At 38.1% G+C, this 27,095-nt stretch overlaps 1 protein-coding gene across 15 annotated transcripts in view; it reads left to right on the forward strand.

Annotated features, from left to right (window-relative positions):
• PPP3CA (protein phosphatase 3 catalytic subunit alpha) overlaps positions 1-27,095 on the forward strand; it is a 284,698-nt gene that overhangs the window by 227,723 nt on the left and 29,880 nt on the right. For all 15 annotated transcript variants that reach the window (XM_070505289.1, XM_070505284.1, XM_044766382.2 and 12 more), the window contains 4 exons: positions 2,251-2,328; positions 4,703-4,797; positions 19,938-20,063; positions 22,190-22,264. In XM_070505289.1, coding sequence (XP_070361390.1) covers positions 2,251-2,328; positions 4,703-4,797; positions 19,938-20,063; positions 22,190-22,264 — 374 coding nt within the window. The remainder of the gene's footprint in view (positions 1-2,250; positions 2,329-4,702; positions 4,798-19,937; positions 20,064-22,189; positions 22,265-27,095) is intronic.

Genomic DNA, 27,095 nt, shown 5'->3' on the forward strand with positions numbered 1-27,095 from the left:
CGAACTGGCGAACCCCAGGCTGCCAAAGCGGAACGTGCGGACTTAACCGCTGCACCACCGGGCCAGCCCCTACATAGATCTTTTTTAATGCTTTTCAGCTTAAACACTGTGGTTTACCATCATTTCCATTAAAAAGTTTAAAAATGTTGTAGAGGGTTTTTTCCTAACATTATTGGAGATTTTAATGTATCCTTGGTAAGTCGTTCACCAGTAACGGAAATCTAGATGATATTCAAGCATTTTCTAAATTTCTTTAGAAAAATGTTTGCAATTCTTAGAAAGTTTGAATATTTGGTTATGCATACTTTCAAATTTCTAAAGATTTTCTTCAAAATGAGTTTCCTCCAAGTAATAATACAAGTGTGCCTCACTTAATGCTGTAAACCTAGCAGATTGCTGCCAGTTTAATTTTATTTTCTTCAGATTCCCATTAAAAATCAGATGTGTATGTCCATGGGGGAAAACTTAGCTTAAACATATAAGGGTTTCAAACTTAGTGTGAAGACAATATATTAAAATTATGCCTTCATAAGACTAGTGTAAGTTCTTCCAAAAGGAAGGAAGAAATGAAAAAGAGCAGCCAAGCCATTTGCCCAAAGGCAAAACCATGACAACCATAGACAAACAGCCTCCATCTTACAGAGGCACAAGAAGACAGTAAACTGTCTTTTGTAAAGAGGCATTGCAAGGACTGAGAAATATAAGTAAATGGCCTAAAGAGATAGGGAAGGAGCATTTATTGAGTGCACCCCTACTCCATGTCACTCCTTATAGCTAAATATGTATCAAATAAGGGTGCCATTTTTTAAAGACCAGCCAGTGTCTCTGAAGTTAAGACTTCTTTTGCTGACACACAGTGATCTGCAAAGGTCATATACTCATCTTCTCCTAAAATAGAGCAGAAGCCTTTGAAGACACATGTTGGTCAGCTCTTGATCTAGGGAGCATATGGCTGCATTACCATGTGGGCACTCTGGGCATCTTCTCTGGTTTGTAAGATACACTAATGTTCATCAGTTAGCTGGTTTACTTACTGGGCAGACCTTGGACACCTGTAAGTGGAGGCCTCAGGTATGTCTCCTCTTTCTCTCTGCCCAGCAAACTGCTAGGATGTTTCAGAACACTCACACACATGCACACAAATGTACACACAAGCACACAAATGTACACACATGCACAAAGACTATTTTTGGTTTCAGATCCTATTTTTGCCAAAGAACTGAAACTGAGTCCTTTTTACAATCACCTGTATGCCATCTTAATGATGTTTTTTCTGTTGATCAAGAAATTCTTCCAAAATGTACAGCATAGAAACTATTTTCATCTTCTCTTTTATAATAAATTATTTGAGTGACATATACTATTATTTCCCCAAAGTGCCGTTTTTGTAATTGCTGGATTGTTTCCTATGGTGTGTGTAATTTAGGTGCTGGCAGACATCTGTAGTGTGTTCACATGATAACGAGCATTGGTTTGCTGTCCCTTGATTTGAACTACTTAAAATTTATTCATTTTTATGACACACATTTATCTCATTACAAATTCTTAGAGCAGAGACAAAGAGATTGCAAAGGGTTTTTCAAGTTTAGTTTGAAATTGAATTTCATTTTTAATGAAATTCTTATCTTTGGCTTTGACTCTTTCTTAACAGACAAAATCATCTTGATTGTGTATTTGATATTTTTATTAAGATAAACGACAAGCCTTAAGATAAAGTTCTGTTGATCTTATTTAAAGTACGCATTTTAAAACCTTGTGAATTCCAGAATTCTGTTCAGATTTTGCATGATATAATCAGTTAATGTATCCATAAGTAAGTTGATAACTTGATTTCCCAGAAGTCCTACTTTCTCCCACACAAATAGTGCTGTATTTGAGAAAATTGAGGTTTATGTTTTAAATTCCATTCTCATGTTCTATTTATGCTTCTGTTCACTTTATGCTTAAATGTAGACCTGGTAATACTGATTTTCTCAGAGTGAACCCTCTTCCAGTGTTGCAGTACAGTCGCCTGGGTTCTTTTTCCAGTTCACACACCTCCGTTCCTTTCTGCTTATGTAGAAAGTATAGCTGTAGGTGCTTTTTCTGCCACAGAGACAAACCTGCCCTTAGAGCCAAGAGGCTTGTTTTGTGAATGATGTATGTTTGATTATGCTTGATCAAATCACATAGGGCTGGAAGTTAGAGATAAATGTGCTACTCTTGATGATTTCCTAACAGGTGCCTCTCTTTTCTTTTTGTCTCCGGCAGTTACCCGGCTGTTTGTGAATTCTTACAGCACAATAACTTGTTGTCTATTCTCCGAGCGCATGAAGCCCAAGATGCCGGGTGAGCAGTTTTGTGGGTTTCTGACAACCACACATGGCCCCGTTGTTACAACCCCTTCACTCTGCTCCAGCTGTCAAGGTTCCCTTTTGCCAGGCTCTCTCCCAGAAGGAATAGATCTTAAAGTTGTCTCCTGACAACACAGATCTGGCAGGGTCCCGGGGAATGAGTGGCTGCAGATGTGCTGGAAAATCCCCGTAAGTTCTTCCATTTTCAGCTTGAACAGGTAGATGTTCAGCTGGCTTCCTGACACACTGTAAGGGCAGCTTCTCTTATTTCTTTCCATTCTTGCTCTTCCCAGTGTCCATAAGTGGGTAATTACCAGCTACTTTTCAGTCTTGGTTGGCAACGTGAATAAGCATTACACATCAATATTTAACAGCTATAGCAGGTTGTGCTCTTGTTTAAAGAATATTATTGCTAATCCCTGTAAAGTTTGAAAGGACAAAAACAGACAGTAAAATGATGGGGAAAATCCTCTGTTCTAACTAACAAATGCATAACATGAGTTTTTAATATCTGGTAAATTTTTAAAATATAGACCAATTTTAAAGGTTTAGAAAACTGAGAAACATCCGATATCCTCTTTAATCGAGCATTGAGTCTGCATTCGGGAGAAATAGATGGAAGTAATTTTAAGATTGGAAGTCCACTGCCTTGCCCAGCAGGCTGCCCTGAAAGGCGTTGTTTGCCTCCAAATGTTTAAACTCAGTTCCTTATCTTTTGGATTCTCCGAAAAGGAGGCGCACTCACTTTTCTAGCCTGTGTGCTGAAATTGGGAACGTGGATGCCTGCCTTCTGAGGTGGGCCCCTGAATCAAGGCACCCCCCAAGTGCCTTTCAGAATTAGCTTTTTTCAAGCAAGCGATCCACAGGTCTGAAGTGACCCAGCGGTGTGTGCTCACTGCTGCCCTCGCTGATGTTTGAAGTAACCTCTTGATCTACCCACCACCCAGGTCCTCAAATAATGTTTGCACTTTTCAGGGCAGTGGTCTCACCATGTTTTTTTTACTGACTGTCCCAGCTGAACATTTTAGGCAGCTTTATCTTAAATCCACTACAGACCTGAAACCATCTGCTTATTTGAAAGTATGTTAAGTGCATCAATTAAAATCAACAAATATTTTTATTTAAAATGAGTCGTTGATTGATTCATTGGGGAAGATTGAGATTATATACATCATCCGATTTCTCTCTACTTGTTGTCAAGTAGGCATAGCCAGGTTTGTAAAATCAAGGCACTCGGATTAAGAGTATTAATGTCTTTCACGTTCTGATTGTTTTCCCCCCAAGAAAGCTCAGTCCCATAAGCAGAATAAATACTTCTAGAACATTTCGAAAGATTTTCGAAAGGATATTTTCTTCTGAGAAAAGTGGTATCAAAATATTTGTAAAATTATAAATTTTAAAATGTCTATTTATCCATCTAAAGGTACTATTTGAGCACCTTTAGAACTCAGCTAAATTAGAATGGTTAGTTTGCCAGATGTAGCTGACAGAGAATCCCCAAGAAATGATGCCATTCTGTTTTGCATTTTATAAGAATGTTTCTAAACTGATACTCCTGAAATCTATTACACAAAAGTCATGAGATACGTTTTCCCCCTGATGGAAAAGAGCCCAAAGTCTCCTGTATTTTTTGATTATTTGAGGACTAGAGTCTTATTTTTGTCTTAGTAGGAGAAAAGTAACTAGATTATTGGTTTCTTTCCAAAGATCCTACAGATGTTCTGTTTCATTACTGATTGATTAAATATTACCCTGCCGAGACAATAATCTTTGACCTGCAGACATCAGCAGAGATTGGTAATAAATAAAATTCTAAAATAGAAGCAATTTCAATTCATAAAACCCGTACATTTAACCAGACATTCTTTGAAAAGTACATCACTCAGTCTAGGCAGAGCTACTCGTGGATGCATATAACTGAGACAACATCGTGGGTGTATTGAATAATCAGGGAAAGGGTTATGTATTATTCTGCTAATTCAGTCTTTTTCATGTCAAAAATATTGGTAAACTTCTGAAAAACAAGGTGGGTACAGGGTATCTTTGTACAAAAAGTAGCCTGTGTCCTCGCTGTGGAACATGTGGAACTGAGATGCGATTTCACTGAAGCCCACCCTAGCACTCCTAACCCTTGGAGACATCTATTGGGAATTGGGAAACTGTACATATGTTGGAGTGTTGGAGCCCTGCAAATGAATGAATGTCTGTGTATGACAGACTTCAGAGAGAAAAAAATTTTAGTGTTATGTAATTGGATCCTCTTCGAATGATAAAGCTTAACTCATTTAAATTTCTATTTCTAAATCTATAATTTGATATCATCCTTTTTCCATGCTAGCCTTGTTTTAACTTGTGTGTGTTCTTTTTAGGTATCGCATGTACAGGAAAAGCCAAACAACAGGCTTCCCTTCTCTCATTACAATTTTTTCAGCACCAAATTACTTAGATGTATACAATAACAAAGGTGAGTGGTTTCCAATCCCTCGGGCAGTCTTGTATAGTAGGTACAATAATTCTTAAGCTGTTTTATTTTGGTCTGGTTTTAATTAAGCATTTTTAACCATTCGTTTTCAACTTTCTTTTGTGTTTGTTGTTTGAGTCAAATTTCGTGACTGTCTTCAGAGCTGCAGCGTCAGCTCGTCTGAGGTGGGACCCAGGCACTGTTTCTTTTAACTGTTCTTCCGGGAGCTCCTGGTGTACACAGGGTTGGCAGTGACTGCAATGGGAGAGGACGTGATTACTGACCCCAAGGAAGAGAGCAGGAGGGAGGGCCAGCTTGCCTTCTTCCGTCAGGGTCATCTCTTTATTTGGAAATGATGTGCAGTGTTGCAGAGTCAGTGATAAAATGTGAAAAAGTCATTAACCCTAGTCGGTATTGGTCACTGGATGGCAGGGGGAAAGGGACAGTTGTCCCCACTTTTCTCGTTGCCTCATTCCTAGAAAAGAGGTGCTGCCTTTAGTACTCTGTGGCAAGAAGCATGCAGAGTAAAATAAAACATGTTCTCAGTGTGCCAAGTGCTGAGAAGCCTGTTGACAAAGTGAGACTTTTGGGTGATTTAATAAAAATATAAGACACAAAGTCATTAAGTAAAACTAAGAGAGGCAAACACTGTATTCATTCAACAAGGGGTAATTTTCTAGAATGGTCGTTCTCCAGCCTTGTTTAAGGTAAATATGATCTGGACATTAAAGGATGGTTAACGTTTTATTAGAAAGAGGGAAGAATAAAGTCAAGGCCAGTGGTTTTGATTTTTTTTTATTTTTAAGCAACAAACACTTTTTCCCCCCAAAAAAGTGAATCTTGAAGCTTTTTGTATAAAACCAAAAAGAGCTAATTCCCTTTGATTGGCTGAGGGCTCTCCATCTTGGATCCGTGAGTAAGTTCCTCTGGGGCACCTGCAAGGGACACAAGGACTCAGCAGGGCATCTTGCATGTCCATCGTGATCCTCTCATTTACCAAAAGTATGTAAAATATGAACTTATGTTTTTATTCTTTTATGGCATTAAAATTTTCTTTTCTATTACACTTAATTGAAGGGAGTGCCCAACAAGTAATTTTCTTGACAGAGACTGATTACTAAGTAGCCTGTACTATACTTGCAAGTTTTTGAATAAGTATTAAAAAGTCTACACAGTAAAAAAAAAAAAAAAAAAAGGAAGAAAACTGAGATTTCACTCTGTAAAAACAGACTCGTTGAGACCAATAGCTCTTTCTCGTGCATTGCTTCTTTGTCTATGGTTCTGATTTAACAAGGTACGATCGTAAACAGCACAGTAGACGTCAGTGCATGCTGTCTTTGAGTTTTCAGTGCTTTCACTGGCTTCTCTTGCCTTTAGAGTAGATCATAATCTCTCAGGAAGGGGATAGAAGTGTTTCATTTTGGGAAGCTTTTCATAAAAGAAAAACTTCTCCCGAGAGAAAAAGATAAACTGATAGGAAGAAGAAAGATATATTCTTCGGCTTGAGCATAATTTCAAAAGACTTTTGTGTAACTCTCTGCAGCACTTTAAAGCTATTGTGCTAACACTGTGTACAGTATGTGGGGGCGGGAGTCAGTTATTCACTGCTGAAGTGAGGGTTACTGTATTTGAATAAAATAAATGTTAACTAGAATTTCAGAAGGCAGTGCAGTAAAACTGGGTTGCAAGGACCTTCAAAACACAATCAGTAGAAAGACTGCAGTGAAGAATCTGTGAGCTAACCTTTTGATTCTTAGAAACAGATGATCATAGAGGCCTCTGGAATTATAAGCTAACAGTTACAGTATGGTTTGATTTTTAAATCTCCTGAGAATTAAAGCAGCATAATAGCTCTCTAGCAAATGAAAGGAGGAGAAAAATTGTTTTATTCCACCATCTTAAAACAGGTGATAGTTGTGGGATCCGCTAAATGTCTAAATGTCCAAGAGCTCTGATTAGTAGTTCATCCTTGCCTGCAACCTGAAGCAGCTTCCAGAAAGTGGTGAGGACTGTCAGTGTCCCATCCCTTGGTGTGGCCCACATTAATTCCTTCGGTTCTTATCCTTTCTCGTCTGCATGGGCATAGGCGAACAACTCACCCATCCCTTTGCTTCTCTTCCCTCACTCTGACCACTCCTGCTGACTCCTGCCAGCTGCCGGAGAAAAGATGCAGATTTGAGTCACAGCTCTACCATTAAACAACTAACTCATCTAAATTCACTGACATGAGGTGACATCTCTGTAAAATGAGAAAAAAGTTTTCTTTTGTGAATAGTAGATGAAATTGCTTTGAAACAAAATGCTATGCAGTACTAAGATATTATCATCATTGAATATTTGATGTTGCTCTGATTACGCCACGTGTCAGTGCAGGGCTTCACAGAAGCTGCAGGAGAACGCCCCTCCTCCCCAGCTCCTTCCTTTTGATGTCGCTTCCTGGGTTGATCTACCATTAAGACCTGTCTCTCCACCTCTTTCTTGTGGAGCCCTTCACTTTAGCCAAACTGTTCTGCTCCTTGCCGCGAACACCTTTTGGCTTTCCCTTTCTGCACATGATTGCCCACACACTTCTTTCCACCTGGAATACTTGTCTCCCTTTTCTCTGCCCGTCCAAATGGACTGGACCCTCCCCCGTCTGTTCCGTGAAGGCTTCTGTTGGTAGTCCTTCTCGGAATGCCTGCAATACCAATCATTTGCCCTTATACTTATCATTTACTTCTTTTTTCTGGTTAGCTTTTCCTATAGTTAGCATTCCTGTAACTTCCCAGATTATAATTAGTTTGAAGCAGGGGCTTTTTGATACACATTGTGAAGCCAAGTTGCGTGCCTTATACTTGGTAGGCAGTCACTGCATGCATTGATGGCAGCATTTTCTCTCTGGGAGTTAATAGCAAAACAGTGCCCAAAGTACCCTGTCAGTATCGAACACAGAGCTTTCTCTCACTTTAAAACCCTGCCGTAACCAGTGCCAACACCCTTTCCAAATTGGAGTTAAACATTTGCTGAGCACTTTGCATATTTGAGTTGTTTTTCTTCTATAAATCTGTAGCCCTAAAGGAAAAGTCATTTCATGATTACCCAAATTCACCAAACAGAAGAAAAATGCAGCGATAAAACGTAACCTTCTTCTTCTTTTTGTTTTAAATTTGCAACCTATAAAAGTGTCTTCAGGGGCCTGCCCGGTGGTGTAGTGGTTAAGTTTGTGCACTCTGCTTCAGTGGCCCAGGGTTCACTGGTTCAGATCCTAGGCATGGACCTACGCACAGCTTATCAAGCCAGGCTGTGGCTGCATCCCACATATAAAAGTGAGAATTTCAGCACAGATGTTAGCTCAGGGCCAGTCTTCCTCAGCAAAAAGAGGAGGATTGGCGGTCAGATGTTAGCTCAGGGCCAGTCTTCCTCAGCAAAAAGAGGAGGATTGGTGGCAGCTGTTAGCTCAGGGCCAGTCTTCCTCAGCAAAAAGAAGAGGATTGGCGGCAGATATTAGCTCAGGGCCAGTCTTCCTCAGCAAAAAGAAGATGGGTGGCAGATATTACCTCAGGGCTAATCTTCCTCAAAAATTAAAACACTGTCTTCAACCTCATCCACTCACCAATGCTCCAAACCTTCACTGAGGACTTAGTATGTAGCAAGCGCCATGCTGGTATTGGGGACATAGAATAAACAAAATGATGTGATCTTTGCCCTAGTGGGGTTATCATCTGATAGTGTGACAGACAGTAAATAAATTATTCCGCTAATAATTATTTAAATATATTTGGAAAATACTACAAAGAAAAGAATGGTATGGAATAAGAATGGAAATTAGTCTGTGGGGACAAAAAAAGCTTAACTGAGAAAGTGGCATTTAAGCAGTCTTGGAATAAAATCTCTCAGTATTGAGAAATACAATGGCAGATGTGATCTCTGTTTTAAACAATTCAGTTTGGCCAAAAACTATGATGAATCTTGAGAAAATGTGTTGTAAACCTTGGTGTGAACAGGTAGATCCTTTATCTCTCTGGTGATACACCTGTGCTTCAGAAACCTGAGCTAGGTTACAGCGGGTTTCCATGTGGTGCCACTCCTCTGTAGTTTAGGTAAGCTGTCACGTGGGTGGTGGGGTGGTGGGTGGAAGAATGTATGACATAGATGTAGAGAAATATAAATATACGTACCAGGGGTCTATAACTCAGTTTCAGGAAAAGCTACTGACAGTAGAATTAAGTAATTAAATAAAATTTATTAAATAAAATATATTTTGGATTTGAGAGGACAATCTAAATGGCAGCCAAACTAGTTTGGCAACCAAGACAAGAGATTAAAATGACAACCAGCAAAAAAATCAATTCAATATTAAAGTAGATTAACAAAAAATGGGGCGGAGAATCAGGTTTTGAGGATGGACAAGCAAAGCATCATTTACTAAAGTTCTGAGATACCCTTTTAGATAGGAAAAAAATGTATTATGATGTTTTGGACTTTTAAACTAGGCAACTTGGGAGAATTTCTTATAAAAAGCATTTCAGTCTTAAACCGGAACTTGATGTTTTCAACATCCTCAAATATTTTCCATCAAAAAGTAGTCATGGGGGCCAGCCCAGTGCCATAGTGGTTAAATTCACACGCTCCGCTTCAGCAGCCCAGGGTCCACAGGTTCCGATCCCAGGGGCAGACCTACACACTGGTTATCCAGCCAGGCTGTGGCGGTGTCCCACATACAAAATAGAGGAAGACTGGCACAGATGTTAGCTCATGGCCAGTCTTCCTCACCAAGGGAAAAAACAAGTAGTCACGGACTTCCGGAAGATAGCATTCACAAATAAAAAGATAATTTATGGCTTGGCATAACATTGTAAGGGAGGACTGAATTGCTAATATAATGAACTCCAAGGTAAGAATCTTATTGACAGTCATGAAGTGAACATATAGGAGCGAATGCAATGTATCTGAAGCCAGCTTGCCTTGGTCCCTGACTTCTAGCAGGAGCACTGAGCCCTGAGTGACACCGTCAACACAGTGTGATGTTTCCAGGCGCAAGAATCTCTTCCCGTGCTGCACCGCAGTTCTCTCACCCCAGGACTTATTTCACCATTCAGAATAATTTTCACAAACTTAGAGATACCTGGTACCTGACTGGTTCAGGATCCAAATGCAGAACGAACTAGATCGCATCCTCATCCCGGGTGGGAGAGGGAGATGGGTGGTCTCTGGACGGGAGTAGAGTCGGTGCCCAGGCAACCCTGAGTAGCATCTGTCTGTTTCTCTACAGCGGGTCAGAAGCTTCCTTCCCTCCAGCGTGGCGCCCATTTTGTAGCAAGGGGCCATTTCTGTGGCATCTGAGGCCTGAGTAGGCGGGAGCATAACCTTTAGCATTGACGTCAGCATTTTTAAAGCATTTGGTATCTTTACAACCACAGGCTTGTATATGGTCCCTGGCTGCTTTACAGGCCAGATAAAATTCATCCAGAGATTTTGTCCAGTGGCAAATTTTCCCAGCCCTTACTTTTTCCTGCCATCATCTCACATCTAAAGATCCTCTTAATTGATCTTGAGCAGCTATTTGCCCAGATCACTTATTTCAGTATAGAAAATGTAAGGATATACTCATGGTATCATTTTGTCATTTGATATTTGCTAACGAATTGTAGGCCAAGTATTTTTTTTGTTACTTAAGCAAATCAATAAGTAAGATACCCCCACACCAAAAAAAATTCATTCCCCTTCATTTATTTGATAAACATTCTTTATCCTGATGAGTATTGCTAGAATTACACACACTAGGAAGATAATTTCTTCATAATGATTATTAATCCTAGGACTGTTACTGAGAAATGTATGGAATATAAGAACTTAGGAAGGCAGAAAGCAGAAAGCATGAACAAAACTCCTAGTGTGAAGTACTTTTATTTTCGATATGAGATGGTAGCACGGAAACGTGTGTCGAGGTTGAAGGCTGAGGAGAAGTGGAGGCTGGGAGGTCATGCTTGGTTCTCAGGGGAGTTGCTGCTCTGAGATGGATGGATAAGATTAACTTCAGAGAGCTTCCAGCAGAATGTCCCCTCTTGCTGCCTGTTACATACAGGACTCTTCAACATGTGGCCGCAGTCTGTGATTATAATTTCGGTACCGTTGTCAGTATCATTGTCACTTTGGGATATAGCTTGGTATATTTTCTCGGTTGGTGATAATATATTTAGTAAATGTGAATATTTCCCTTCAGTTGGGATAGCATGCTGTACAAATGCTATTGGCTCTATTTCTGCAAGTAGTGTATTACAATAATAACAACGAACATATATTGAGCACTTGCCACTGGCAGACACTGCTCTGCGTTTCCGTGTATAAATGCATTTAACCTTGCAACAACTCTGAGTTACATTAACATCTTGATTTTGTAGATGAAAAGCTGTGGCACGGAGGGTTCACGTACGTTCCTCAAGGTTCAAACGAGCTGGTCAGGGACTAGCACTGAGGCTGAAACTCAGCACAGACTCCAGAGCCCACAGGCTCACCTCTGTCTGTGCTTTTCTGTGTCAGCTTTGTGCTGTGAAAGCTCTCAGGGCCAGGTTTGCGCTCATCGCTATTCAACTCAGGGCTCCATTAGGTTTAGGCGACTGACTAAGGTTTTGAAATGAAGAGTCAGCTGTTATCACATTAAAATTACATGAGCGTTATACATTCACATGTATACGTTACTAAAAGAATAAAGTCAGAGTATTTTGTATATTATTCTAAAATAAATAATTAATTTCTCCTTTGAAAAGTGTCTCCTGAAGTGCTGATACTTTTGCTTTTGTTTATTCAGCGCCACCGTGAGAGTGTCATTGCTGGAGGCCACTTTATTAATAGATTAGTTTCAGTCCAGTGGTCAAGTTGTTTACGTTTGAACATTTAATTAATGAGATAGAGGATAAAATAGAAAAGAGAAAAATCTCTCAAGATTTTTTATATGAGAATTACTCTCACTATATATCTTAATTAAACTAATCTACACATGATCTGTGTGTCTTTGCTCTAAACAAACGACCTTATGGGTTTCTTAACCATCACCACTGCATAATTGTAAATTTTGGCACTTAAGTTAGTGAGGAACTTTAACAAAGTGACAATACAGTGGGTAAAATAATCCTTGCTTTTCACAAAGCTTTGCCCATAGAATTGCAGGATTTTGGATCTCAAGCTGTACAGGACCTCAAATGGGGTTGAAGACAGGATCCCCGGGCCATGTTGAATCCTCCAAGATTCATGTCAGTGCTTTTCTGCTGCCAGTTGGACAGGATCAGCTGGGGGATATATCTTGAGGTGTTGCATTCCGCCTTCTGACAGATGGTTAGAAGGTTCTTACACTGGACTGAAACCTACTTCTCTAGAAATCTAATTCTCTGTAAAAGCATTTAACATGGGGAAAGCAGGGACAATATATATAATGGTAAAGACATGAATCAGTGCATTATCACTTGCTATTCATTATCTAGAAATTCTAGATCCTAACTTTCCCCTGACAATGTCACAAAGTCTGCAGTGACATTACTTCCACAGAAAATAATGTAGCTATCAAGTGTACAAGCTTAATATTAACTCAGTGCCAAGGATATATTGGAGATAGCAACCTCACTTCATACCACTACAAGCTTGAAGATGAAAAGGGTGTTCTGTGATTGCACACAGATACCAACAGTTTTCAAGGTACCTCCCACCAGGGTATAGTCACCCTTGTTATGCATTCGGAACTGGTGAGTGTCAGCTGCTCTGAGTGAGAGCATGTCATGGGCACAGTGTTTCCTATGTCCATGCTGTCTCCTCTGGCAGGTTAAAACTTCACCTGAATCTCTCTATCTCACTTAGTCTAGGGTTGCTTAAGCCTTATTTTAGCATTATAATGATGTGGATTAGAACTTAAAAGGAATATACGAGCTAAGACTGGGAAGAAATTTAAAACTAATTCTTTCATGTTGACTTAGCAAAAAATATTTAATGGAAGAAATTCAAATTTTCTATGTGAAATTGTAATGATAGAAATGATTCATAGTGTTTCACTGGACTTGAGCTAATTCCAGGGATTGGTTTCTGGCCCAAATTCTCTGGATCCTAGTATTTAGATGTGACACATTAGATGGGAATTATAAAATGGCAAAATATTAAAAATTGACAGGCTTCCCCTCCTTGAGGAGTTTGAAACTGAGCCAGGATACTTTGCATTTTTCAGGTGCCAAATATTTTATTTTATATATTATCATGTACATTGATCACATATTTTACTTGATCTTCATACTTTGACAGTGACAAAACAGGTATTTTCTTATCTTACAAGTTTGGAAGGTAAAGCTCAAAGAAGGAGAAATGTTTGCCTAAGTTCACACAGTGACTATGTCACAGAGCCAATATTATTTCCACTCTTATCTATCTTAGAGACTCTTTTACGATTTTAAAACAGAGTTGAGCCTTAGAAGTGACACATTACCTTTTTCCTAAATTCCTTCATGCTCGCTTCAGACTTCTGTTCGTATGTGGTTAGTTACATTGTCAGTGTCCTGACAAGTTAAATGTTTTATGGTTTTGAAAATTTTCTTTACTTTTTCTTTGCCTGCCTGCCTGCCTTCTTTCTTTCTTTCCTCTCTTTCTCCATCTTGTCCTTCCTTTCTGTATTTCCTTTCCTTAGATGTTTTCTTCATGTAGTACTATTCACTATTAATCATGTGCCAGGTACGGTACAAAGCTCTATAAAAGAATATACGAGATCTATGCCTCCTCCATCCCTTCCATCATCTTCCTTCCACTCACTCTACCAAAATGTCTCTATTTGAATAATGACCTCATTCAGAATTTTCTGACAGAATATTAAGAAGGGAAACACGTAACACACACACATATTCATAAGATGGTCTCATATTATTTCATGATTATATCTGGTACAGTCTCCTTCCTTCACATAAGGAAGATAACATCATCCAAATTTTATGTAGGGGACTTGTAGCAAAATTAAAAAAAGTTACAGGTGCCATGAAGGGTGCATGGACAAGATAAGGGGAGCGGGCCAGGGGCTAGATGTGGGCATAACGGATTATATCTAGTAACATGTGTGTGTATCTTGATAAATACAAAAGCATGAGCTCATAGCTTCAAGGAAATTATGTATAGATACTGCTTGTATTCATTAATAATAAAATTTTTCAGGATAGTTGAAATTAGGTCATTACGTAGAAGTTACTGAGAATTTGCCTGTGGAAGACCCTATGTTAAATACTGAATCAAACAGTTTAAACATTAAATTTTTCAAGAAACTCGTGCTGAAGATTACGACAAAATTACCTAAAAATTGAAACTTGAAATCAGTCTTCATAATGCCTTGAACACTTACTTTGGGCCTGACCTTCTGCATTATGGAGTGAAAGTGAGTTACAAGTGTAGTCCCTGCTCACCAAATTCAGTAACCCTCATGAATTGGTAACTTTCCCTTCACCTAGGTAACTAATAATAATAAAAAGGGAATCTTTTTTAAAACAGAACCCATCTGGCAAGTCCAGGATATTGAGCAAACAAAAAAAGGAGATGAGAGTTAGAATCAGATTTCCAATCGGGAGGAACAGTAGAGATTGTGTTGATAGATGATATAATATGTACTACAAAAAGTATGCATATATAGGAATATGCATGTATATCTTCCCAAAATATTAAATGAAAATTGTACCCCAAATAAGTAATCTTTATGGGAAAATGCAAATTTTAAAAATTGTATAGCATTTCTCCCAGAATCAGAAAAAAAAACCCTTTCTGGCAGCGTACCAACATAATCTTAACATACTGCCAAAGGACATTATACGTACATAGATCCTCCCTCAAAAATTTTATCTGTTAAGCCAACATTCCTCCTCCTCTGATGGTAGAACTTTGCCAAAAGAACACACTGATGCTAGTTTTTCTGCTAGGGTGTCTGCAGGTGGAAGAATTGAAAGGAAAAAACATCCTGGATCTATTAGGCACTTTTTTCCTGGATGGATTATAATGATTCTGGAGTGCCCCCATTTGTTTCCCTCTCATCTTCGTTTCTTTTCTGTCCCTTCTTTTGAAGATGGGAATGGATGGTCAATTAGAGTTAAGGAGATGAAAAACTGTTAGTAGAAGGGTGAGAAAGGGAGTAAAATGTGTCCTTTCTGTTCTTTTGGCCTCTCCTCTTCCCTCTCTTAAAACAGCCTTACTAGTGTTGAGGACGCCTGAGGTATGTTGGGATCTGACAGTTACTACTGTAATGTCCTTTTCAGTAAACGAGCTCTGCATTCCTTTTGGAATCTACTTGGAATGTGTTGAGCCCATGGTTGGTGGAGCTAGTCAACGCATCTTGCTAGCAATATTTTGATAACCTCTCTTAAATTAAAAGCTGTCTTTTAATCTTTCTATTTTTGTCGCTTTTTGTCCTGTGATCAGCTTCCCTGGTGATGGCAGTTGTAAAGAAGATGTTGAAAAATGTTATCAAGTTCTTATGAAATATTGGTTGTTGTGGTCTCATCAAAATTTCAAAGTAGGAGAGGCCTCTTTAATTTACAGATTTGGACGTGGCTTAGCAATTTAGTGCAGGGTTTGGTAGGCAGAGGCATGGATTAAGATCTAGATTCTGTTTCTTGAGTTTCGCTGTATTCAGGGGACTTAGTTGTCCCTAATTAGAAATACTAGAGGTCCAGGGCCTCTTCCCCATTCCCAAGTAGGAAGATCCTTTGATTACTCATTTTATACCTTTTACATAAGCATTCTTACATGCTTATATAGGATTCTACAGGTACAATAAAAATGATTGGACTGAGTAATTGCATAAGACCATAATTTTGACATCAGAGAAAGAACTGGCAGTCAGTCAGCCTCTAGATTCATGGGGATTAGTATTCTTTCTATTATACCAAATTTTCTTCCAGCTATTCATCACAACTGCATGTGCAACAGAAGAGCATTTGTTTCTGTGCTGTCTGGTCTGCTCTAAACCATGATTAATCATCTAAGGCCCGTATATGTGTCATAATCCTTCTCCAAGCCTCTGATGTCATTGTTATATGGTGTGCAGTCATGTGTAATTGCCGGCAGAATAGAGGAGTTTCTTGATGGTAGACTTTGTTCTTTTTCCCTCTCTCAGTTTCTCAAACAAGGTCTCAGGAGGTGGTCTCGAGTGATTCTTGAAGTACAACCATTTGTATTATTTATACTGCACGGGAGATAAACTTCTTTCCAGTACTTCAGAGAAGAGCACACTCTTAGGGTTCCAGTTGAGTTTTGTAATCCCAGTGACAGTCAGAGGCAGCCACAGGGGCGGAGGATGGGGGAGGTGGAAGATGAAACGTTAACTGTGAATGTCATGACTGTAGATATTTGGTACTGTTTTGACTTAATTTTTTTCTTGTATTTTTGTGGTATATTTATTATACAAAAACATAAAAATTCATGAGTAATTTATTAATGTAAGGTTACTCAAGAAGTATTTTTTCCTGAATATTTTATGTTACTGAAGAAAAAAGAATACATATTGGTATATTTGCGTTTTGAAGTTACTCCTTTGTTACTCCTCTTTTTAATCTATAGAAAAATAAGAAAAAATTCTGTTAATAGCCTTTAGAATTACTGAGAATATTAACCAGTCATTGCATTAATGATGAGGCGTTTGTTGACATCCTTCAGATCTGGAAGAGGTCTTATAAATTATCTAGATGAACCCAGATAGTTAGGTGAGGCGATTGAGACTTAGAGATGCACGTACCTGCGGTTTCCTGAGTAATTAACCACAGAATCCATCTAGGGGTCTGGACTCCTCGCCTTCCAGACCAGTGGTTCTTTTTAGAAAGAATAAATGTGGAATCTGTGTCCAAAACTTGGTAGACATTGAACAATTTAAACAGTTAGACTGAGAATATTCTGGAATACTAGAAAAATCAGGGACTTTAGATTCATGCCAAAACTGAGATTTGCTGCTTCTCATATTTGACCTTGGGCAAATAAGTTAACCTCTCCCTGTTTGCTTATTTTCAAAATGCAAATGATAAGAACCTCTTTGGTAGGGATATTGTGAAGATTTGTGATTATGCTTGTAAAGGACCAAACATAGTGCCTGGTGCATAGCAGGTGCTTCGTAGATGTAGCTACTGTTAAAATGTATTATTTCTGCTGTTAAGAAACAAAAATAGAATATGAAAAACAGTATGTGCTTTCTCAGTAGGCAGTCAGATAAATTGTGTTGAGCCAGCGTTGAATGAATAAATGCTTTATCTCACCAGCCACAAAACAGAATTTCTGTTGTATCTATTGGACAAGTCTTACCCGACTTGCAAATTTGCATCCTATTTCATGTTTCTCAAACATGTATTCTGGAAAAAGCTTAAAGCTCTTTAGTTGTGAATACCATATTCAAAGTTAACTTAGCCTAACAGCTAGGACTAGCATGTGTACGTTTATAATTTATGAGAGACGGAAGGGAAGCATGGATTTGGTGTCAGTAACAGCTGAGTTCAAATATGAGTGAGATCTTCCAGTTACTGGTTGCACGATCTTGAGCAAGTCACTTCAGTTCTCAACCTCAGTTCCTTAGTCTGTAACATACGGGCCGTCACCCCTCTTCTCGGATTTGCAGTAAGGATGAAATAACGTCTTAGATAAAGCCTCTCCCTTTCCTCCAGGGCACTGTTAGTTAGAACACTTATTTTCCTTCCTCCTGCTGCACTAACCTAATGCTAATAACAAGTGGAGGAAACTTAGAGGAGAAATTACTCTTCAAAGAGACAACTTAAAACCTTAAAAGATTCTTTTGAAGATATGAGGATCCATTTCTGCTATGAATATGCATTATTCAAAAATAGTAAAGACCTTTTACATGGAGCCAGTACTCAGGTAGCACTTAGCAAAGGTGAGAAATACTGTACCTTTGCCATCTGGCAGATCAGAAGTATTGGCATGGTAATTTGCCATGTGTTTTTCATTTGACATGTTTTTAATACTTGCAGGTATTTAATACGTTCAGGCACAAATGTACCCTTAGGCCAAATGACATATAGCATAAATGATAGGATAATGTAAAGAAGAATGAGTTTACAGAACTCTGTGGCGGGATTCAGAATTCCATGGAAGAAGAGAATAATCCCTTCTTATCAATGTTGACTGCTCTGTCTGCATTTCTTGTCTCCAAAGTGGCTGTGATTCCTTTCCCTGGAACTGAGTGGTTAGCCAGAATTATGATTCAAAGCAAAGATTGTTCTCAAGGATGATTTTAGTTAACTGCAGGCTGTTGAAAACGTCAGCACACTCTCAGGTTGCAATACGATGTATGTGGTGTCCTCCCCATACTCTGCACTGACCAGAACCACCAAGAAGAATGTACTCGTTCTGGGCCGCACGTGAGCAGTGACATTGCCAGTGTGGCGTGCATCCAGAAGACAGATGAGCAAGAAAGGGAATAGGCTCTGGAAGTCTCCCTATGCGGAGGGGTTGAAGGGATGAGGAAGAATTTTCTTAAAAAGATTGTAGGGGAAATATCAAGATGTATCATTAGCTTCTGAGCATCTATACCCGTGAAGCACAAAGGGATATAAAGCCTGTTGTGTAGTACTTGTCCTTAAAGACATGGAGAGAAGTTAGGGACATACAGGTAAACAAAGAACAGCTATGCGCAAAAGTGAATAATACATGCAATCCATATGGAGATGTAAGTCAAGGGCTTTGGAATTTAGAGGAAGGAGAGATTATATCCACCAGAAGAAATCAGAAGAGATTTCACTGGGGATAGTGTTTGGGCTGGCCACCAAAGGATAGGAAGAATTTGAATATTCAGAGATTTCTGAGAAAATATTCCAGGTGGAAGAGCAAATAGAGAGTTCTGAAAGCAATGCTTTGTTAAAGACATCGTTAAGTAGGAAGTTAAGTAAGATGTTAATTCAGACATTAATGTAAAACCTCAAACCCAGTAAACTTTCAGTAACTTTTCAAAACATAGATTTTTAAGGGCTTTGTTCTGTTATCTGTAACCATATGGTACAGTATATCCTTATCTAAAAGTCAGTCTAAAAATCAAAAAGTAATGAAATGATTAATTTATTCTATATTTTAAACCCCTAAACAAAAACAAGGAAGACTCATTTGACATCATCTAGGATCTATTTGATAATCTCCACTACTGTAATGCTAGTGATGCTATGACAGGATAGTAAAAGTGAAATCTTGCCAAAGCTCAGGAAGTATGATAGGACAGTATTGTTCTTAATATTTAAAAGACTGTCATTCACAAACAGCAGTATACTGTTCTGTATTCTCCAAGAAGGCAGAACTAGAATCAGTGAGTGGTAAAGAAGGTTTAAGCTCAACCTGAGAATTTCCCACAACTTAAAATTGTGTATCCGTGGAACAGGTGACCCCGTTAAAACAGATGGCTTTTCCCTCATTGAAAGTGCGCACGGAGACCTGCTCACCCTGTCCCAGGATTGCTAAAGAATGAATTTCTGAATCCGGGTGGAAGTGAGACTCTTAGGATCTCTGGAACCATAGCGTTCCATGTGCGTGTGTGTCTAACCCACAGACACCATACAAAGCAGAGTGAAGCCGGCAGATTCATTCTTCTAAGTCCTGGATGGTGCATCCTTTTCAAGAGACAAGTGCATAGTCAGATACCAGTATATTATTTTATGCAGATTCAACTCAAACATGTTACTTTATTAAGTCAAGAACACAATCTAATTTTAAACTGTTTTCTACAACTATTATCAAGTCTACTGGAAAAAAGTGCTTTTTAAAAGAAATAGAAATTCTATTCAGATATTTGAGGAGATTATTAAATTATTTCAGACTAACTTAGTTATGTCACTTTTATTAGTATCATCATATATTAAGACTAGAATGTTGTTGGCTGCAAGAGGAGCTTGATCTAATTTCTGACAGACATTTAATTAACTATTTTGTATAAATATTTGCCAAATTATAATGCCATTCACATTTAGTATTCATATGTTGTGCAGTTACATATTCCACCAAATGAAGTTTAAGGCCATAAGTAGTATAAACATTCATGACTGATTAAGCTATTTGCCTTGATGTTTTGGAACTTAAGTCAGAGAGTTGAATATTCTTGATCAACTGAAGCCATGTGTAGAAGCAGAAATGCGTGCTTGTGAATCTAACATCCTTCTTTTTGTCGTTTTCAGCTGCAGTCTTGAAGTATGAGAACAACGTCATGAATATCCGGCAGTTCAACTGTTCTCCTCACCCATACTGGCTTCCAAACTTCATGGATGTTTTCACTTGGTCCCTGCCATTTGTTGGGGAGAAAGGTGTGTGGTGGAGTCCTGAGAAGGTCCTAATAAAATGATTCAGGCGGGAGGGAGAGGAGATGCGGCCGTTTTCCCCATGAAACACTCGGAAGGAGAAGCGCTTGGCCTTACCAGTGAAACTCACAGGCTGCACCAGGAGAGAAGGGATTTGAAAGTGTGTCACTGTCTGTTGTATTAACAAAATGCAAAGAGTGAGTTAAGAGGGAACCAAAGAAATGAGGTATATTAGAAGAATTTATATAATCTCGTTAGAGTAATAGAACTCTTTTAAAAATAACAGATATAAAGTTTTAACTGGCTTCAAGCTGTAATGGCTACCTTTTTTCTTACCCCTTTGTATTATAATTCAAAAGTGCTGTTTTATTTTACAAACTGACTGCCAAATTCAAAGGTTAAGATGGCCATGCTTTCCGAAATCACCTCTCTGATGTTAAAAATGATCATTGTATGATAGTGATTAATGGCTACAGCATTTTGAAAGACAATGTGTCCGGCAAAGAACAGTTCATGACAAATATAGTGGCAATTAGTGTATTACAAGGTGAGACAAATTTACATTTTAAAGATGCCTATTAACTTGCCCCAGTTTTCCAGAAGAATTGGGCGTTTCTTTCCTTCCTTCTTTCTTTCTTTGTTTTGTTTTTATATTTTGACCTAAACCTCAGCCAAACTTTCAAGGAAAGGCCTTCACCCACTGAGCTTGAGCTTTTAGTTAGGAGGCCTACTGTGACAGACTGGGCCATTCCTCGCGCGTCACCTCTCATGTCGCTTGGGAAGTGAGCGCACACTGTTACACAGATGAGAGTTTGCGCGTCTTTCAGGAAATGATGTCCTGAGGGGGTGGTTAGAGAAAAGGTACACATTTTTCTGAAATATTTTTATTTATGTTAATAAATATATGTAACATATTAATATATGTAATATTTATTTTCCTACAATATTTCTTTTTTTTTTCCTTTAAATGCCCCCACATGATTAAACCAGGAAGTTATGAATTTCGATGAAAAAATCTTCCCTTTGGATTCTAAAACAAGTCAAAAGCACATTTTGGCAGTCTGATAAGTGTTTGTGCTGTCTTGCTCCTGGCGGGTCGTGGCATGTGTTCATGTCACCTGTTGCTTCTTTGGAAACAGAAGCAGTGCGAATGCTGACAACTCCTGGCCACTCTGAACACCCTTCAGTTGGGTTGTTCGCAGTCATTACTCAGATTTGAACATCTATTCTAAAAGAACATATTAATGTATTTGCGTATATACATAAATCACTGTTGTAATTAAACTGAAGCTCTAGATGAACATTGGCTCTGCTGCAGTTTTACTCTTTATCCTATACCTTCCATTCTAGAAAAACATTGATTTTAAAAAATAGCTCTTGAAGAAATAGTGGACAAGCTTCTTTGCACATTCGTGATAGATGTCAGATGTGAATAGCATGCCCCTTAGTGTAAAAGTGATGCAGTACGAATTTTCTCCTTACAACACGTTTATGTAGTCCTATTGTAATCTCTTTACTCAAATGAATTTCTTGTAAACGTACCTGTGCTTTATTTACAATTTAATGATATATCTATCAACACATTCATTTTTTAAATCAGTATTCTCAAAACTACTACAAATATATTAGTTCATCAATCAGCAGTTTTTATTAAGCACAAAACCACATGCCTGTCACTGTGCTAGGTTCTCCAGGGGTTAAAAAAATAAAAAAGAGACCCAGCGTTCACTTAGTCCCTGTGAATAGAAATGGGCAATCTGTGCTAGGTCTAGCAGCATCAGTGTGCAAATAAATTAAAATTCTAAAGTGACCATTTTCTCCTTCATAGATTTATACTTCATTCACATATTTGATTTGTCCATTATCTGTTGACCTACAACTAGTAACTGTTACCATTAGATTTCATAGGCATGAGCTAATAATTCTATAAACATGAAGTGTGCATAGAATCACAAAGCCTGTTATCTTTTTTATAGTCTGGATTTAATAGAAACTACTTTGCAGGAGATTCTCTATACAATATAGGTAAGAAATGTATTTGCTGAGCTTGCTCATTCACAATGCCAGAGTGATAATTAAGGTTATAACAGAAAATCTGGACTTTTTTTTCTTTCTTTCCTTTTTCTTTTCAGTGACTGAGATGCTGGTAAATGTCCTCAACATCTGCTCAGATGATGAACTAGGGTCAGAAGAGGACGGATTTGATGGTAAGAGGCTTAGTCTTTGCGCTGATTGCTATTTGCCAGGTAATTACTTGGCATCTCCTAGGTAACCCTAAGAATAAATTCTAAGATTTGCATTATGTTTAAATCATAACATCCTATTGAGGATGAAAGATATCATTATATTTTCTATTTACTTTGAAGAAATATAAGAAAGAAAAACCGTGAGAGAATTTTTCCATTACCCTGAAAACATTGTTGAAATAGTGAACAATGTTAATAACCATCTTTCGATAGCTCACATTGCTAAGTAACTTTTTTTCTCCTTGATAAAAAAAAAAAGTCATCCTTTCTTTTCTAGCAGATGTTACCATTTACTGAGTAACTTTTAAAAGTGCCCTTTAGTGAGGTTATTCCTGTCGGTTATTCAAATTTTGATGTCTGTGATAACAGAAGATATTTACACATTGATATGTTGGTGTTTCTATCAATCCTAATATTTCTTCATACCTGTAATGAGAAGTAGTGAATATGCTGTGATTGTTGTTTTTTAAGATACTATTTGGTATTCGTTATCCTTGAAGAAGACACTTTATCTATAAGAGACAAAGATCCATGAGGGTAAAGATGGAGAGAAAAAAATTACTCTGGGTCTTAAAAAAAGCACCCCAAAATGAATGGAAACTAACAAAAATAGAGTTAGAGGAGGAAAGTGCATGAGCAACCTTCACTCCCCTAAACCGTCACTCTCCTAAATAATGAGTCCTCGGGGGCGCTCAGGATTCTCAGCTGCAGTACACCTGCGACTTGATGAAGCTGCAGTCTGGCTGGAGAGACTGCTGTGTGAACAGATAGTATCAAGAGAAGAAGACAAATGATAAAATAAACGGGGAAGGTGGCAGGGGAAACTAGATATTGTGGCAAATTTAAAATGATAAGATTTTTACCTTTAAAAATTGCGCTTCAGTAAAAGGAAAAGAGAATGTGGCCCTTTCTGAAAGTTAGTATCTGAACAGCATGATTTAGTGCTTACTTGGGTTTAATACAGGTCACATTTATAAATGCAAAATACCCAATGCTGCGGGCAAAAGTAAAATAAAGGCATCTATACACTCATGTAAATGGAGTCTATGTGCTTAGGGTAAATTTAAAGTGTACAGTTACTGCCACCATCTCGTTTTTCTCCTTTTCACAACTTCTGTGGTCTTCGTTACTTGTCTCCATATACTATTCTTTAGTCATATATCACACAGCAAGGGGATGTTCAATCTAGGGAAGAAAGAAAAAAATATATATGTATGTGTATATGTCTAAATATATATAAACTTTTACTAGGTTACAGTTAGCTCAAGAATAGTTGCAAGGATTTACTTAAGTAAATATATTGATCTATTTTGAAATATCAGGAGATCAGTGGATATTTTGTGCTTTATCCAGATTCTTTTCTGAGGATAGTGATATCATTTAAGAGAGAGTATTTCCCTTGGCAGAGACTTTTTTTCTAAAGGAAGAATACTAATCTGATGGAATCTACATCTTAAAAGTCAACAAACATTTTCAATAGCTGTCTTTCACTATGATCCTTTTATTCCTCAAAAGAAAGTTAATTAGCATTAATAAAGCGATACTCCTATGTTAACAAATCTCTATCATAGTCAAGTTCATGAGCCAATAATTATAATTTAGACCAGATAATAAAAATGTAGCATGTTGTATAGCATAAGCAGACCTGCAGAGGTTTGTAATGACACATTTATCCGTTTGCTCAGCAAACACATACTGAGTGCCTGCTATGTGCCAGCTGCTGTAGCCAGAAATGCCTGCACACTTCAACAGACGGTGCTCCTGCACGGCTGAACGTTACCAAGACTGACTCAGTGTTTACCTCACGTAGAGTGAGTTCTCTGTACCCATCCTCTCAGTCACTTACATGAAAGGATGTATTTTGTGATTTACTCTGCTTTAAAATAATTAGTTCCAATTCATGTGCTCTGCCCATCAGCAATTGCTTTTAAGCCTGTTAATTCCAACTATAGGAGTGCATGTCCTTTTCAAAGCATTTGGAAGAATTTTTCTTTCTAAGCAGACCTCTGAAATCTCACTCTATGATGCTTAAATGGTTTTAGCTCAAATCTCATAAATATGACCTCTAAGGAAAAAAAAGAAAATGTCAGAAATAAAAGTATTAATTAAAAGTATGTTTAACTTAGGATATTATACATTTCAGAGTAAACAGTCAGAAGTGTTCTTTAGTGCTTTATTTAACACGACACAAAAACTATGGATTTCTTCAAAGGTGCTCAAAGAACAACTTGTAAAACTTCCCAGAATTCTTTGACTCTCTTTGGGACTAGAGTTTATTGAGAACATAGTCATAGTTTCTTTGTTTTTTGGTAAAATTATTTCAACCTTCAGATGAAGTTCCCGGTCCTCCCACCCTCCCCTCCTGCAGGCACGTGCTCTGGGGGCAGGCCCTCTGCTCTGCCTGCCAGGCTCCTGGGCTGGTGGGCCACAGGGGTGAAAGAAAGCAGGAAGGGAAGACGTCAGAGGACTGAATCAAAGCTCTTCCTCAAACTGCTGGTTATTCCAAGGGGGGAGGGCATCTCTTCATGAGTCATTTATCAAGCCCCTCTCAATATTTTGTTCCAAATCCAGTGTCAACTGAAAAGTCAGAGAGAGTAATAGGGCCTTTATAATCCATGACTATCTTTTCATCGTATCAGGCTGACTTCTTAGTGTGTATAAAGTCTCTAGCAAATAGGGATTCTTCTCATTTCCTTGAGGAAAGAGAGGTATGGGATTAATTTTGCTTCTTTTCCTTCAGGTTCTGTCAGCTCCCCTTTACCATTTAATGATGATGATGATGACAGCAGCTAACACTGGGATGTTAGGCATCATTCTCAGTCATTTATATGTATTAACTCTTCACTAATTTTACCTTTCAACCAACAAAAATTTCTAATTATTAACTGTCATTCATTTTAAGTGTGTGTATATATATATAAATTTACCAGATGCCTTACATCATCTCTGACGTCAGAACAGCCTGGTGATCCAGGTGCTGTGATCATCCCTGTTTGACACAGGAAGCGACTGAGACTTGCTGAGGTGAGGTTAGAACGTGCAGCCTCGCAGCTGGGGAAGCCACAGAGCCTGGATTCACACTAACGCCCGGCTGCTTGTCAGCCTGTTGAACTTTCCACAACCAGTGATTACAATGCTGGAAATCTTTTTCTTTGAAACAGCATGATGCTTTTTTTTTTTTTTAACAAGACAACACTAATAACTAAACGTAATATACTTTAGTTTGTTCTATTAAATATACTATAAAATAAAGAAATAGGGGCCATAAAAGTCAAATAAATGCAAATAAAACAGTTTAATTCAATTTCTTTAACCTTAGTTTACTCCAAGACATTGTAAGTGTTTCATCGTGTTAAAAATGTAGGAGTATCTGAGAGACAGAAGTCCTCTGGCTCCCCTGGGCTTCTGCTGGCTGCACAGCACGTCATGAATCTCTCCTCCTTAGCTTCTGCCTTACAAATCAAGGAATCTGATAGCCTAGCTAGAGGAAGGTTGCTATTCTGAATTGGTTTGTGGTTCTTTTATGTTGAAAATAAAATACAAAACTTCTGTTACCTTGTAAAAGTTTTAAAGCAGTCTGATGCCGATGAATGTCTTTTGAGGATCTAATTCTTATGTATTGGGGTCTTTGTTTCCTGTTTCCTCTTCTGATTTTGGATGACAAAATGATAGTCTGGTTTCAATTTGGGGTTGTTATCTACCAGAACATTTTAGAGAAGGAGGAAATCCAAGTAGATGTACCTCATTTGATAGTTAATTCTCCTTAATGAAGAAGACTCATTTCAGACCAAGGATTACTAAGTGATCCCAAAGTAGGGGAAAAAGCTGACAGAAATCAAGCAATCTACACCACAAAGGTTTCCTTATTGTTAATTATCATAATAAGGAAGTCTGCAATAGCGGTAAGCATTAGAAACCTAACGGCAATTTCATGTCTTAGAAATATTTATTTATTTGAAACTTTCTTTTAGTTCCTAAAATCTTAGACTCTGAGATCACATATACACACACAAACACACACAGACACACAAAGTTTGTTTGAGACTATAATATGTGATAAGTCTGGCTAAAAAGAAAGAATTGTGGAGGTGAAACCGAAATCCTGTAGAATAAGAAGGGAAAGAAAAAATAATAAAACTACATTTCAAGCCAAATACAGTTTCAGGCTGCACTGGAAAGACGTAATATTAAATTGGAATTTATGTCTCTGCTTTCATCTAAAGAGCAAACCACATGGTAGAACTCTTATCCTTTATCCACATTTTTGCCTTATTCTAATGTTAACCACAGGCTAGTCACTGAATATGGGATCAGAGCAGTTTCTTGCATGCCTCTACAAAACCATCTAAATTGTATACAGGAAAATTATCTGCCGTCATCTGCTTTGAATTATTAGATAATTCTTGATATCTAATATCACAGGTTCCAGAGTATCTCCCTACTTCTTTCTGTCTAGCTTTTAAAAGTCATTCCCAACTTTTAAAAGTGCAAAGTTGGGAATTAGTGGGACTAGCCTGGCATCTCATTGGTCCTGGAGGAATACCTCTATAAAGGTTTGGTCATATTTTTTTCTATCAAAACTGTATTTATTGTTATGATGAATGTTCAAGATAAATTTCATCTTAAACCCCGCCCCTCTGCTTTATCCATCTGGCAGCATGTGTATTAAGAGCCATTAATTTCGACCTCTTCCTGGTTCTGTAATTATTGTCGTTTCTGAGCAACTCATTTTAGCATCCTATATTTCAGGTACCCAACCTGAAAAAAACTTGTATGTCCTGTAATAATTGAC

The sequence above is a fragment of the Equus asinus genome, chromosome 3 (assembly GCF_041296235.1).
Source record: "Equus asinus isolate D_3611 breed Donkey chromosome 3, EquAss-T2T_v2, whole genome shotgun sequence".
NCBI lineage: Eukaryota > Metazoa > Chordata > Mammalia > Perissodactyla > Equidae > Equus > Equus asinus.